This window comes from Dipodascopsis tothii, assembly GCF_038497935.1.
Source record: "Dipodascopsis tothii strain CBS 759.85 unplaced genomic scaffold V1510scaffold_33, whole genome shotgun sequence".
In the NCBI taxonomy this organism is placed as follows: Eukaryota; Fungi; Ascomycota; class Lipomycetes; order Lipomycetales; family Lipomycetaceae; genus Neoaidaea; species Neoaidaea tothii.
In genome coordinates this window covers 75,403-86,646 of record NW_027118017.1, presented here as the reverse complement: position 1 = coordinate 86,646, position 11,244 = coordinate 75,403, and the positions used below count along the sequence as shown (strand labels likewise).

Genomic DNA, 11,244 nt, shown 5'->3' with positions numbered 1-11,244 from the left:
TTCGATATCCACGTCATTTGCCTTTTTCAAAAGGAGCCGCTCAATCCCAACATTGCCAGATCGACAGGACCAGGCCGCCCCCAGAGACAAGCAAACAAGGTCGCGACACCAGATCGCACCCCACACGAGCACGACTGTATTGGCAGAACCAGCGCCGAGGACGCTTATGATGCTGCTGCGAGCGTACCTGCTGGTGTAGCGCACGTACACAGACTCAGCTGCAGATATATCAGGACGTCTCGCCGGCACGCAAGCGACGGCACAGCACAAACCATGGAGCGCGCACACATCGCAGGGCGGCGGCCGCGGCGGCTCGACCCGGCGGTGTACCTGCCGCGCGACGTCCAGCTCGGGGTGCTCGAGTACCTGAGCGTGCGCGAGCTCGCCCGGTGCTCGGCGGTAAGTGGCCGCTCGGCCGCGCTGACAGCAGCTCTCGCGGGCGTGGCACGACGTCTGCTACGACGGCAAGCTCTGGCAGTCCATCAACACGGACGAGTTCTACAGCCGGATCTCGAGCGAGCAGCTGGCGCGGCTGGTCGGCGTCGGCGGCAACTTCGTCAAGGAGCTGATCCTGAGGTAGGCAGCAGGCGGGCGCAGCTGACAGCAGGGGCTGCACGCACATCCACGTCGACGACGCGATGGCGATCGGCCGGAGCGTGCGCAACCTGCGCTTCCTGTCGCTCGAGGGCTGCCGGTTCTTCGACCACAACTCGCTCACGCAGATGGTCAAGAGCAACCCGCAGCTCGAGCACATCGACATCGCGGGCGTGGCGACGGCGACCAACACGACGTGCTTTGCGATCGGGTCGTTCTGCCAGAACCTGACGTACCTGGACACGTCGTTCTGCCAGTACATTGACAGCAGCGGCATCTTCGACATAGTGCGGACGTGCGGCCGGCTGCAGCACGTCAAGATCTCGGGCTGCCGCGGGATCGACGACCGCGCGCTGATGAAGGCGCTGCGGGGCCTGCCGGACCTCGCGCGGCTCGACATGGCCGAGTGCAAGGTGCTGACGGACGACAGCGTGCGCGTGCTGGTCAGCGGCTCGACCGAGCCGATCCCGGTCCACGGCCAGACCCAGCGGCCGACGGTCGAGCCGCTGCGGAGCCTGACGCACCTCAACCTGTCGCGGTGCAAGCGGCTGACGAACCGGACGCTGGCCGATCTGGCGCACGCCGTGCCGAACCTGCAGGTGCTCGAGGTCGCCGGCGTGCTCGGCTTCAAGGACGAGGGCTTCTCGCGGCTGCTGCCGACGCTCAACGAGCTCTACTACCTCGACTGCGAGGGCTGCAAGGACATCACGGACGACACGCTGGTGTCGCTGTGGCGGGCGCCGTTCGCGCGCAAGCTCAAGCACCTGCAGCTGTCGTCGTGCGACCGCATCTCGAGCCAGGGCGTGTGCCGGGTCCTGCGGCGGTGCATCCGCCTGCAGAACCTCGAGCTCGACAACACGTCCGTGAACGACACGGTGGTCGTGGCCGCGATCCGCGTGACCCGCCGCCGCATGAACAAGCTGTTTGACCACCTCGAGACGCCGGCGCAGCGCCACCTGCTTGCGCGCGTCGGCGTGCAGGAGCTCAACGACGTGCTGCTGCGCGTGTCGGTCTACGACTGCCCGAGCATCACCTGGGAGAGCGTGTACGAGGTCATGCGGCGCAACTCGGAGACCCGCGTGTTCAGCGTCGACGGCGTCTCGACGGCGACGTGCAAGCCGATCGCCATCACGGCGCCGATGGCGACCAAGACCGGCGGCACGCTCGAGCAGCTCGTCAACGGGCTCGCGCGGGCCGGCGACGCCGACAAGGCGTCGCCGTGCCCGCTCTCGCCGGCGGACTCGATCGCGTCGAGCTCGCCGGCGTCGGTCGCCACGTCGTACTCGTTCGCGCGCACGGCCTCGACCGCGTCCAGCCAGTCCGACGACGACGACGCGCCGCGCTTTGTCGAGCTGCCCATGGGCCTGATCCGGCTCAAGTGCTACTACGGCTGGCAGAAGATCGTGGACACGCACTTTGGCCGCGTCTCGCGCGGCGAGTACGCCGACGCCCGCCGCCTCGAGCACGAGTGGGCCGAGTGGATGTCGGGCGACGCCGGCTTCCGCAGCCGCTACCACGACACGGTCAGCGAGCAGCGGGCCGCGTCGACGGACGACACGCTCAACAGTGAGGCCGACCAGCACGCGGACGCGGCCGCGGCCGCGCCGCGCCGCCCGGTCTCGTCGCTGTCGGCCGTTGCCGGCGCCGTCGGCGCCATGACCGGTGGTTTTGCGCCCGACAGCCCGCTGTGGTTCATGCGCGAGCGGCGCTTCCACCGCCGCCGGCACGACCAGCTCCTGGCCCAGATCGTTACCGACACCGGCGCGGACGAGAACGCCATGAGCTTTGGCCGGATCGTTGCCCGCCGGCCGCGCCGCAACGGCGTCAGCCAGTGCGCGATCGCATGATTGTAAACTAGTACACAAGACACTGCCGCTACCGCCGGCCTTCGACCATGATGATGTGGTACCCGAACGACGACTTGATCGGCGGATTGGTGTAGACGGGCCGGTCACACGTGCTGGGTGCGAGCGCGTACGCGGCGTCTTCGTAGACTCGCGTGAGACTGCCGCGGGGCTTCCAGCCCAGATCGCCGCCGACGCGCGCCTTGTCTTCCGAGTACTCGCGGGCCTGGGGTCAGAGATGGCCGGGCAAACACCTACGACCGCGTCAAACTTGGCGCCGCCGGCCAGTTTCTCGAGGGCCTCCATGGCCTTGGAGTGCTTTTCGCAGAGGATGTGCCGGGTCTGGGTCAGCTCGATCGACGGCGACCCACCTTGATCACGTTGGCTGCCTTGAGCTTCTTGTCGTCGGCCTTGTCGGCCTTGCCGGCCTTGTCGTTGGCCTTGCCGGCCTTGTCGCCGGCCTTGGCCTTGCCTTTGGGAGCCATTAGGGTCACGGACGGTGGGAGCGGAACATATTTTCGCGGTCACGTGTGAGGGGCGACGCTGCGCTACGGCGTGGGCGGCGCCGGTGCCGGTGCGGCTCGGGCGCCGCGTCTGGTGCAATTGCTGGCGCGCTGCTATTGGCGAACCAGAGCGTTGGACTCGAGTGGGGTGGTACGACGCGCGGTACAGAAGACAGTAGAGTACAGATCGGAGGTACCAGAACAGATGGAGGTACACAGTACAGGTCCGGGTACGAGCCAAGGCGGATCCACGGCACGGATCAGAGGTACCGACCAGGAAGACCGTAGGTAGGGTGCCGGCTACCTCTCCGAATTGGGCATCCGGCGGATCGCCCAAAGCGCGGGTGCGTACAGTCTGCCTGTTCTCGCCGCGGCTGGATCAAACACCATGCGTGTGTTTGGTAGTGTAACGCGACAGCGGCACGCCGGCCACGGCGGCCGCGCCGGCGCCGCACACGGCCCTGGCCGCAAACGTGCCCGGACTCTGGATCAGGCAGTCGAGCCGCAGCGCGCGCGGCCGATGTGCTCGCCGCGCACCGCCGCGCCCTGGAGAGGTTACCCGGACATGATGTTAAAAAATTGCTGCGCGCCGCCCTCGACCGACGACCATCATGAGCGCGCCCGCCTTCTCGTTCGGGTCCACGCCCGCCGCGACCGGATCGCAGGGCTTCCAGGCCGGGACAGCGGCCGCGCCGTTTGGTGCTCCCGCGGCCACGCCGTTCGGCAAGCCCGCCTTTGGCGCGCCCGCCTTTGGGCCCTCGACACCGGCCGCGCCCACGCCGTTTGGCGCCGCGGCATCCACACCTTTCGCGGCCGCGCCCACGCCCGCGCCCGCCGCCACACCGGCGCGGCCCGCCGGCGACGTCGCGTACACCGGCGCGCCCTCGATCATGGAGCAGCTGCAGAAGATCAAGAACTCGTGGGACCCTAGCAGCAACACGTACGCGTTCCAGCACTACTTCTACAACAAGGTCCCGCCCGAGCAGGCCGCGCTCTACGCCAAGCCGGCCGACCACGACCAGACACGGTGGGACGCGGCGATCGCGTCGCGGCCGGACGCCAGCTCGATTCCCGTCCTCGCCCGCGGGTTCACCGACCTGCAGAAGCGGGTCAACTCGCAGGAGCAGCAGGTGATGGCGTACCGGGTGCGCATGCACGAGATCAACAGCAAGCTCGGCACGCTCGGCACGCATCACGACCTCGAGACCACCGTGCGGCTGGCCGAGATGAAGACGCGGTACGCGATGCTTGCCCACCGCACGCTCAAGCTCGCCGTCAAGATCCAGCTCGTCAAGAACAGGGGCAGCGCCATGCGGCCCGAGGAGGAGTACCTCAAGAGCCGCTTCGACGGCCTCAACCTGCGGCTGACCGACCCGGCCGTGTTCGGACGGGCAAACGAGATCTGGGCGCGCATGGGCCTCGTCCGCGAGCGCGTCAAGCGCTCGCGCGACGAGGGCGCCCGCCGCGAGGCCCCCCTCGCCGTCGACTGGGAGCGCGACGACGACCAGCTCGAGAAGATCGGCCGCATTCTGCGCGACCAGCAGACCGGCCTGGTCTACCTGGCTGAGCTGCTTGAGAAGGACACGGCCGAGGTCGACGTGCTTGTGCAGCACCTGCTCGACCGCCGGCGTCGTTAGAAATACATTAGCTGTCTACCCGTCCAAATCCCGCGAACCCGCCGGCAGCCTTGCGCGCGGCGGCGGCGACGGCCTCGGCAGGCTCGCCGCCCAGCCGCGCGGCCGCGGCCGTCTGCCGCACGCCGTGCTCGGCCAGCGACGCCGACGCGGGCTCTATCCGGAGGACGTGCTCTCGCGGGTTCAGGCCACACTCGACCTCGACCACGCGCCCGCGGTACTCGTCCATACTGCTGCGCTGCTGCTCGAGCCCGCTGCGCCCGGGGTCGTCCTGGTGGAACTGCACGGCGGCAGACGTCAGCCGGTCGTAATCGACGCTGGCGCTGGCGTACGACACGACCGCCCGCGGCTGTGCCGCTCCGTCCAGCACGGTGCTGCGGAACTGGTAGTACTCAATCACGTTGCCAAACTGCGCAAAGAACCGCTGGAGCCGGAGCGATTCGTCCATGCCGTTTGGAGCGGGATACATCCGCACGTAGAGCCGCACAGTGTCTTCACCGCTGGCTTGGGCGGCCCGAATCGCCTTCACTGAGCTGCAGTCAGCCGCGACGTTGGTGTGGCTGTCAGTGCGACTGCTCAGGGCACGCGCGACTGCTGGCGCACGGCCGAGCGCGGGTGCCTGCGTCCACCGCAAGGATGTCCGGCCTGTGAATCGTAGCATGGTGAAGTCAAAATTTTGCGCGACCGAGGTTTGTGCTCCAAACTCCCACCAGGTCCCAATGCGCCAATGCGCCGAAACAGGCTGGGCACATACACGCGTGGGCCGGGTCACATGCTGGTCGCGGGTCGCGGCCCGAACACGGGTCTGGCTTTAGGAGCAGTGTGTAGTGGTTTGTGAGTCGGCAGTACGTGACCAGGCGGCAATTGAAAGCGCTGTTACCGGGTCGAGGTCGCACGAGCAGGCTTGCAGCCATGGCACGTTACGATCCGTGACTCGGCGTTTGATCTGGGTCAGGAACGCTCTCGGTCCGGACTCAGTCCGGGCGGCATTGGGTCCGGACCTGCCGGGTCGAGCCCGGTGCGTAGCCGTCTCTATGAGTTGCCGCACAGGTAGTACCACATGACTACACCATGTAGCCGCATCATGTAGCCGCAGTGTGTAGCCGCAGTGTATAGCCGCAGTGTGTAGCCGCAGCATACGGCCGCAGCATATAGCCGCAGCATATAGCCGCAGCATATAGCCGCAGCATGTATCCGCAGCATGTATCCGCAGCATGTATCCGCACCTGCATCCGTACCGTAGGGTGTAGCCGCTGACCACTGGCGGAAATGCCGACAGAGCACGCGCGAGCCTGGACCGTCGCGGATCACAAAACCACCGCGACGGTACGCAGTGCGGCGTCTGTGCAACGTGGGCATAGCAGACACGGCGCCGCATTGCGTCATGTGGCCGTGGGGGGCTCTGATCAGCTCCCTGGCCAGGCATCCGACGCTGGCCCTGGCAGTCTAGCGGTTGAGTCAATGACCCGTATGGTAGCACTACGCGCCGGCTCATCTCGTAGCGGCACCGCAATTGCCTATCCGCAGATGCCATGCCGACGACCTTCCTACAGGGCGATCCTCGACAGGATCGCCGCGGGAGGCTCATCAATTGCTGTCAGACAGCTGTCTCCAACTCTGTCGAGGGCAGCTGCTCTCCGCGCAGGTCGGATATAGCATTGCCATAGCAGGCCCATTCGAAGGCTTCGCCACTGGAGGTTCATTCGCACCTACAGTTCGCAGTGCCGCAGTGCAACGCGTCTAGAATCGCATGGCAGCACCAAACGTACTGGCCTACTGGCGGCCCGGGGTCGCAGCTGCGGCCACCAGACCGTCGCCACCGGCTCAGCCAGCTCAGCACGAGCCATCGCATCAAACCAGTCGGAGAGATCAACCTTAGTTTTCTATGTACATCAGGCCGGGCGCCGGCTCAATGCGCGGCAGCAGCCAGCGCTTAGAAGAGGTTCTTCACAAAGTGGATGGCATACGGAGCTGGCGTCAGCGGGCGCGGTGCCGCAACTTACCGGTCCAGAGCACGGCGCAGACCAGCACGCTCTGCTGGATGGTCGCGTTCGTAAGCTCGGTGTGCGCTTGAATCTCCTTCTCGGAGGGGCCCTGGGATCCGTCAAACATGGTGGTCGTGTGGTTGTGAGGAGAAGAATTTTCGCAGAATCCCAAATCACATCGCGACCGCACTACGCCAGCAGGACCGCAGCAGCACACCGCCGCAGCACCGCAGCCAACGACGCAGCCAGCCGACGGCGCGAGGACCCGAGGCGAGCCAGGAGCCCGCGAGCAAGAGATCAGATGGCGGACATGGACGAGACGGTGCCGCGGCCGGACGTCGACGACGACGACGAGCTCTCGGAGCTCGACGAGGACCAGTTCAAGGACCTCAACGTCGACGCCGTCGGGCTGCCGATCACCGAGGAGGTCTACAAGCTCCAGCGGCACAAGCGCGAGGACGGCGGGGAGCGGCGCAAGGGCGGGCGCAAGAAGCAGGAGCGGCGGCGGCGGGGCATCGGCGCCGCGGACGGCGACGACGAGCCGCGGGCGGCGCCCGACGACGAGCCCGAAGACGAGCCCGAGGAGGACGACCCCGAGAGCGCGCGCATCCGCGAGCTGGAGGCGCGCATCGACGCCGCGCTCAAGCCGACCAAGAAGCGCAAGAAGCTGGACGAGGACGACCTCGAGCAGATGCAGGACGACCGCATCGTGGACCTGCGCGAGCGCATGCGCCAGGCCGCCATCCACGACGCCGAGGCCATCCGGCAGGGCGTGCCGGCCACGGCCAAGCTGCAGATGCTGGCCGAGGTGCGCGACGTGCTGCGCAAGCAGACGCTCTTTGACTCGATCCTCGACAACAACATGCTCGAGTCGGTCCGCCTGTGGCTCGAGCCGCTGCCGGACGCGTCCCTGCCGGCGTACTCGATCCAGCGCGAGCTGATCTACGCGCTGGACCGTCTGCCGATCAAGACGACGCACCTGCGCGAGAGCGGCATCGGCAAGGTCATGCTCTACTACCAAAAGTCCCGCAAGCCGCAGCTGGCCATCAAGCGGATGGCCGACAAGCTGATCGGCGACTGGAGTCGCCCGATCATCGGCGGCCGCCACCGCAAACGCATGTAAAGTTGCTCAATATGTACACTACAGCACCCCGATGGGGCGCGGCGTCCAGGCGACGGGCCGCGCCCAGCCGGCGGGCGCAGGGCCGGGCGCGGTTGGGGGCGGCGCGGACGGCGCAGGCGGCGGTGCAGGGACCGCCGTCGGCGCGCCGCTTTCGGCGGCCGCGGCCGTGCGCGCGTCAGCCGCCCGGTCAGCCGCCCGCCCAGCCGCGTCGGCCGCAGCCGCCCGCCACTGCGCCGCCGTGGCGCCGTACCAAGCGCGGTCCGCCTCGGTGGCTGTGTCGCCCAGGTCCACGCCCGCAAACAGCCGCGACGACGCAAACCGCCGCGGCGCCGGCGCCGTCGACGAGTTGAGCGTCTTGAACAGTCGGCCCATGCGCCGCGTGTCGTCGTCTGTGGCCGTGCACAGCTCCAGCGCGCGCTCCAGCACGCGTTCCAACGTAGCCGCCGCCGGCGACCGCGGCTCAAACGCCAGCGCGATCGCCCGCACGACCGCGCCCGCGTCCAGCCGGAAGCCGCCCTGCCGCGGGTTGCCTTTGGTAGACACGCCCTGCGGCAGCGACAGCATATGCAGCAGCCACACGGCCGCCAGCAGTGCCGGCGCCGGCAGCCCGTGCAGCGGCAGCGGCCGGCCGGCCGGCGCAATCGCCGCCAGCCGGCCGACCAGCTGAGCCGCGACCGCGTCCGCGACTGCCGCACCCGGCGCCGTCGCGGTGGACAGCTGCTGCAGGACCGCGCTCAGGTCACGCAGTGACTCGTCCGGCGTCGCGTACGACACCGCCACAGTCACAAAGCCGGCCGCCACCGGCTCCACGGCCGCCGGCGCTGCCAGCAGCCGCTTGACGCCGTCGTATGCCGGCCGCGACAGCCGGCGGAACCGCGTGCGCACGAGGGCCAGCACGTCGGCCTCGGCGTCGCGCTCGCCGTCGACCAGGATCGCGCCGTCATCGACCGCAATGGGCTCGGCCGGGCCGTCGTACGCAGCCGCACACAGCACGGCCACAACCGCGTCGATCGTGGGCGGTGCAGCCACAGCCGCACTCGCGCTCGCCGTCCGCTGGCGTTTGGCCGGCGGCGCGGCCACCGGCTCGGCTGGCGCGGCCGGCCCGGCGTCCGCCGCGGCCAGCTGCGCCCAGTACTCGGCGCGCAGCCAGGCCAGGGCGTCGGCCGCGGTCGTCCGCAGCACAGCCAGCGGCGGCGTGTCCTCGTGGGTCGCCCGGTGCCGCAGCTCGACAAAGTACGCCGGCAGGCGCAGGGCCGCGGCCAGCGTCTGCAGCGAGCGCGCGTACTTCTCGGTCTGCTGGCGGTCGAGCAGGCCGTTGACGAAGCGGATCAGCGCGCCCGCGTACGCCAGCCGGACCGCGGTCGCGTCCATGCCGGCCGCGTCCGCGCGCTGGACCGCGCGCAGGCCGCACGTGGCCTCGACGGCCAGCGGCAGGGCGCCGCGGGTGGCGTACGCGCGCGTGCGGGCGATGCCGCGGGCGGCGGCGGCGTCGTCGCCGTAGAGCAGCTCGCCCAGAGCGACCAGGTCGGCCGTGAAGGGGAATGGCGAGGGCCGCATCGTTGGGCCGGCGTCTGTGCTGCCTCGTCTGGTGCTGCCGTCGTCTGTGCTGCCGTCGATGCGTGCGTGGCCGGCTCTGCGTTGCCGGCGCTGCGTCCGGAACTGTTCGCTGTTGTCGACGTGAAAACTGCCGACGACAGCCGATCGCCAGCACCGCCAGCAGGACTTTTCGGCCCGCACGGCACGACAACCATCATGGCGCACGACCAAGCACGCGAGTACGGCGGCGCGGCGCGGGTGGCCGCGGCCGCCGCGGCCAGCGCGCGCGGCGCGGACCGCAGCCGCAGCCGGCGGCGGTCGTCCAGCGTCCGCGAGGGCAGCGAGTGCGGATCGATCTTGCTGCACAGCCTGCTCGAGACGCAGCGCGAGGGCCGGCGGCGGTCGCAGGACCTGACGTGGCTCGACGGCGTCGGCAGCGGCGCGGACGGCAGCGACAGCGACAGCGGCAGCGACGTGGCCGCGGCCGCGGACATAGCCGTGAGCGCGACGCAGCAGCGCCTGGCCGCGCTGCAGATGGGCAGCGCGATCGCCGACGGCGACGACGACGAGGCGCTGTCGCTGGTCAGCGACGGGTCCGGCCCGCAGCGCCCGCGGCGCAACACGGGCCGGCTGACGAAGCGGCAGCTGGCGGACATCACGTTCAGCGTGCGCGACCTGAGCAAGTACCTGGGCAACATCAGGATCAAGCTGGCGGCGCGGCAGGTCATGATCGTGTCCAAGATCTGGGACAGCGAGACGGTGGCGCAGACGCGCGCGCTGGCCGACTGGCTGGCGGGCGAGCGCACGACGGTCTACGTCGAGGACGTGCTCAAGACCATGGCCACGTTTGCCGGCCGCGCGCCGCCGGGCGACCACGTCCAGTACTGGAACAAGGACACGCTCGCGACGGCCGGGCCGCGCGTGGACCTGCTGATCACGCTCGGCGGCGACGGCACCGTGCTCTACACGTCGTGGCTGTTCCAGCAGATCGTGCCGCCCGTGCTGAGCTTCAACATGGGCTCGCTCGGGTTCCTGACCAAGTTCGACTTTGCGGCGCACGAGGCCGTCGTGCGCCAGCTGATGACCCACGGCGTCGTGATCTCGCTGCGGATGCGCTTCGAGTGCACCGTCGTGCGCATCAAGGCGCGCCGCGACACCAACGACCTGTCGCGGCCGAGCACGCTGCACCTGCCCGACCTCGAGCGCGACGAGGGCGACGGCGAGACCGCCGAGGACCTGGCCTCGTACAACATCCTGAACGACCTGGTCATCGACCGCGGGCCGAACGCGACCATGTGCGCGACCGAGATCTTTGCGGACGAGGAGCACCTGACGTCGGTCGAGGCCGACGGCGTCGTGGTCGCGACCCCGACCGGCTCGACCGCGTACTCGCTCTCGGCGGGCGGGTCCCTGGTGCACCCCGACATCCAGGGCATGCTCATCTCGCCGATCTGCGCGCACACGCTGTCGTTCCGGCCGCTGGTGATCCCGGACAGCACGGTGCTGCGCATCGGCGTGCCGCGCGACGCGCGCTCGTCGGCCTGGTGCAGTTTCGACGGCCGCGACCGCATCGAGCTCTGCGCGGGCGACTACGTGCGCGTGCGCGCCAGCCGGTACCCGTTCGCCATGGTCCAGAACCGCCGGATTGGCAGCGACTGGTACGAGTCGCTGTCGACGACGTTGGGCTGGAACCAGCGCACGCGCCAGAAGCGATTTGAGAAGCCGATGTAGCGCTGGGCGCGGCGCAGGGCGTGTATTAGGTAATGAATGCATAGTAGACTACACGAGCCAGCGGGCCGGTCCGCGCCTGGGGGCTGGTCAGCTCGTTGCCCGTTTGGGACGTTGCGGGTAACCTGCAGTGACCTGCATATTGACAGCTCGTGACGTCAACGTGCCTGATGGGACCAAGCTCGGACACCCCCGAGCGCCCCCACCACAATTTATCCGATGCGCACGCGCGCGCCTGTGATCGTTGCCGTCGGAGGCTGATGGTGGCAGGTCCCGAGCTGGCGGGCGCCTGACCCC

General features: G+C 68.9%; 6 protein-coding genes across 6 annotated transcripts; 4 read left to right on the top strand and 2 right to left on the bottom strand.

Moving 5' to 3' along the window:
* Positions 1–14: 14 nt before the first annotated feature.
* V1510DRAFT_398513 (uncharacterized protein) lies at positions 15–2,492 on the top strand. The gene is made up of 3 exons (XM_066931924.1): positions 15–399; positions 431–576; positions 608–2,492. Exons 1-3 carry the CDS (start codon positions 274–276, stop codon positions 2,439–2,441), a joined length of 2,106 nt encoding a protein of 701 aa, XP_066787189.1. The 5' UTR covers positions 15–273; the 3' UTR covers positions 2,442–2,492.
* On the bottom strand, positions 2,470–2,923 carry V1510DRAFT_404702 (uncharacterized protein; the record flags this gene model as incomplete). Its single annotated transcript, XM_066932273.1, has 3 exons — positions 2,470–2,664; positions 2,697–2,780; positions 2,810–2,923. The coding sequence occupies 3 exons, from the start codon at positions 2,921–2,923 to the stop codon at positions 2,470–2,472; spliced, it is 393 nt and encodes a 130-aa protein (XP_066787188.1).
* Positions 2,924–3,492: 569 nt separating this feature from the next.
* Positions 3,493–4,606, top strand: V1510DRAFT_421976 (nucleoporin complex subunit 54-domain-containing protein). The gene has a single exon (XM_066934710.1). It carries the CDS (start codon positions 3,553–3,555, stop codon positions 4,576–4,578), a length of 1,026 nt encoding a protein of 341 aa, XP_066787187.1. The 5' UTR covers positions 3,493–3,552; the 3' UTR covers positions 4,579–4,606.
* A 2,478-nt stretch (positions 4,607–7,084) lies between these two features.
* V1510DRAFT_421972 (uncharacterized protein) lies at positions 7,085–7,709 on the top strand. Its single transcript, XM_066934709.1, has one exon. It carries the CDS (start codon positions 7,252–7,254, stop codon positions 7,681–7,683), a length of 432 nt encoding a protein of 143 aa, XP_066787186.1. The 5' UTR covers positions 7,085–7,251; the 3' UTR covers positions 7,684–7,709.
* A 161-nt stretch (positions 7,710–7,870) lies between these two features.
* Positions 7,871–9,240, bottom strand: V1510DRAFT_439272 (Las1-like-domain-containing protein; the record flags this gene model as incomplete). The annotated part of the gene is made up of 2 exons (XM_066935600.1): positions 7,871–7,911; positions 7,941–9,240. 2 exons carry the CDS (start codon positions 9,238–9,240, stop codon positions 7,871–7,873), a joined length of 1,341 nt encoding a protein of 446 aa, XP_066787185.1.
* On the top strand, positions 9,131–11,006 carry V1510DRAFT_421969 (ATP-NAD kinase-like domain-containing protein). Its single transcript, XM_066934708.1, has one exon. It carries the CDS (start codon positions 9,436–9,438, stop codon positions 10,948–10,950), a length of 1,515 nt encoding a protein of 504 aa, XP_066787184.1. The 5' UTR covers positions 9,131–9,435; the 3' UTR covers positions 10,951–11,006.
* Positions 11,007–11,244: the final 238 nt, after the last annotated feature.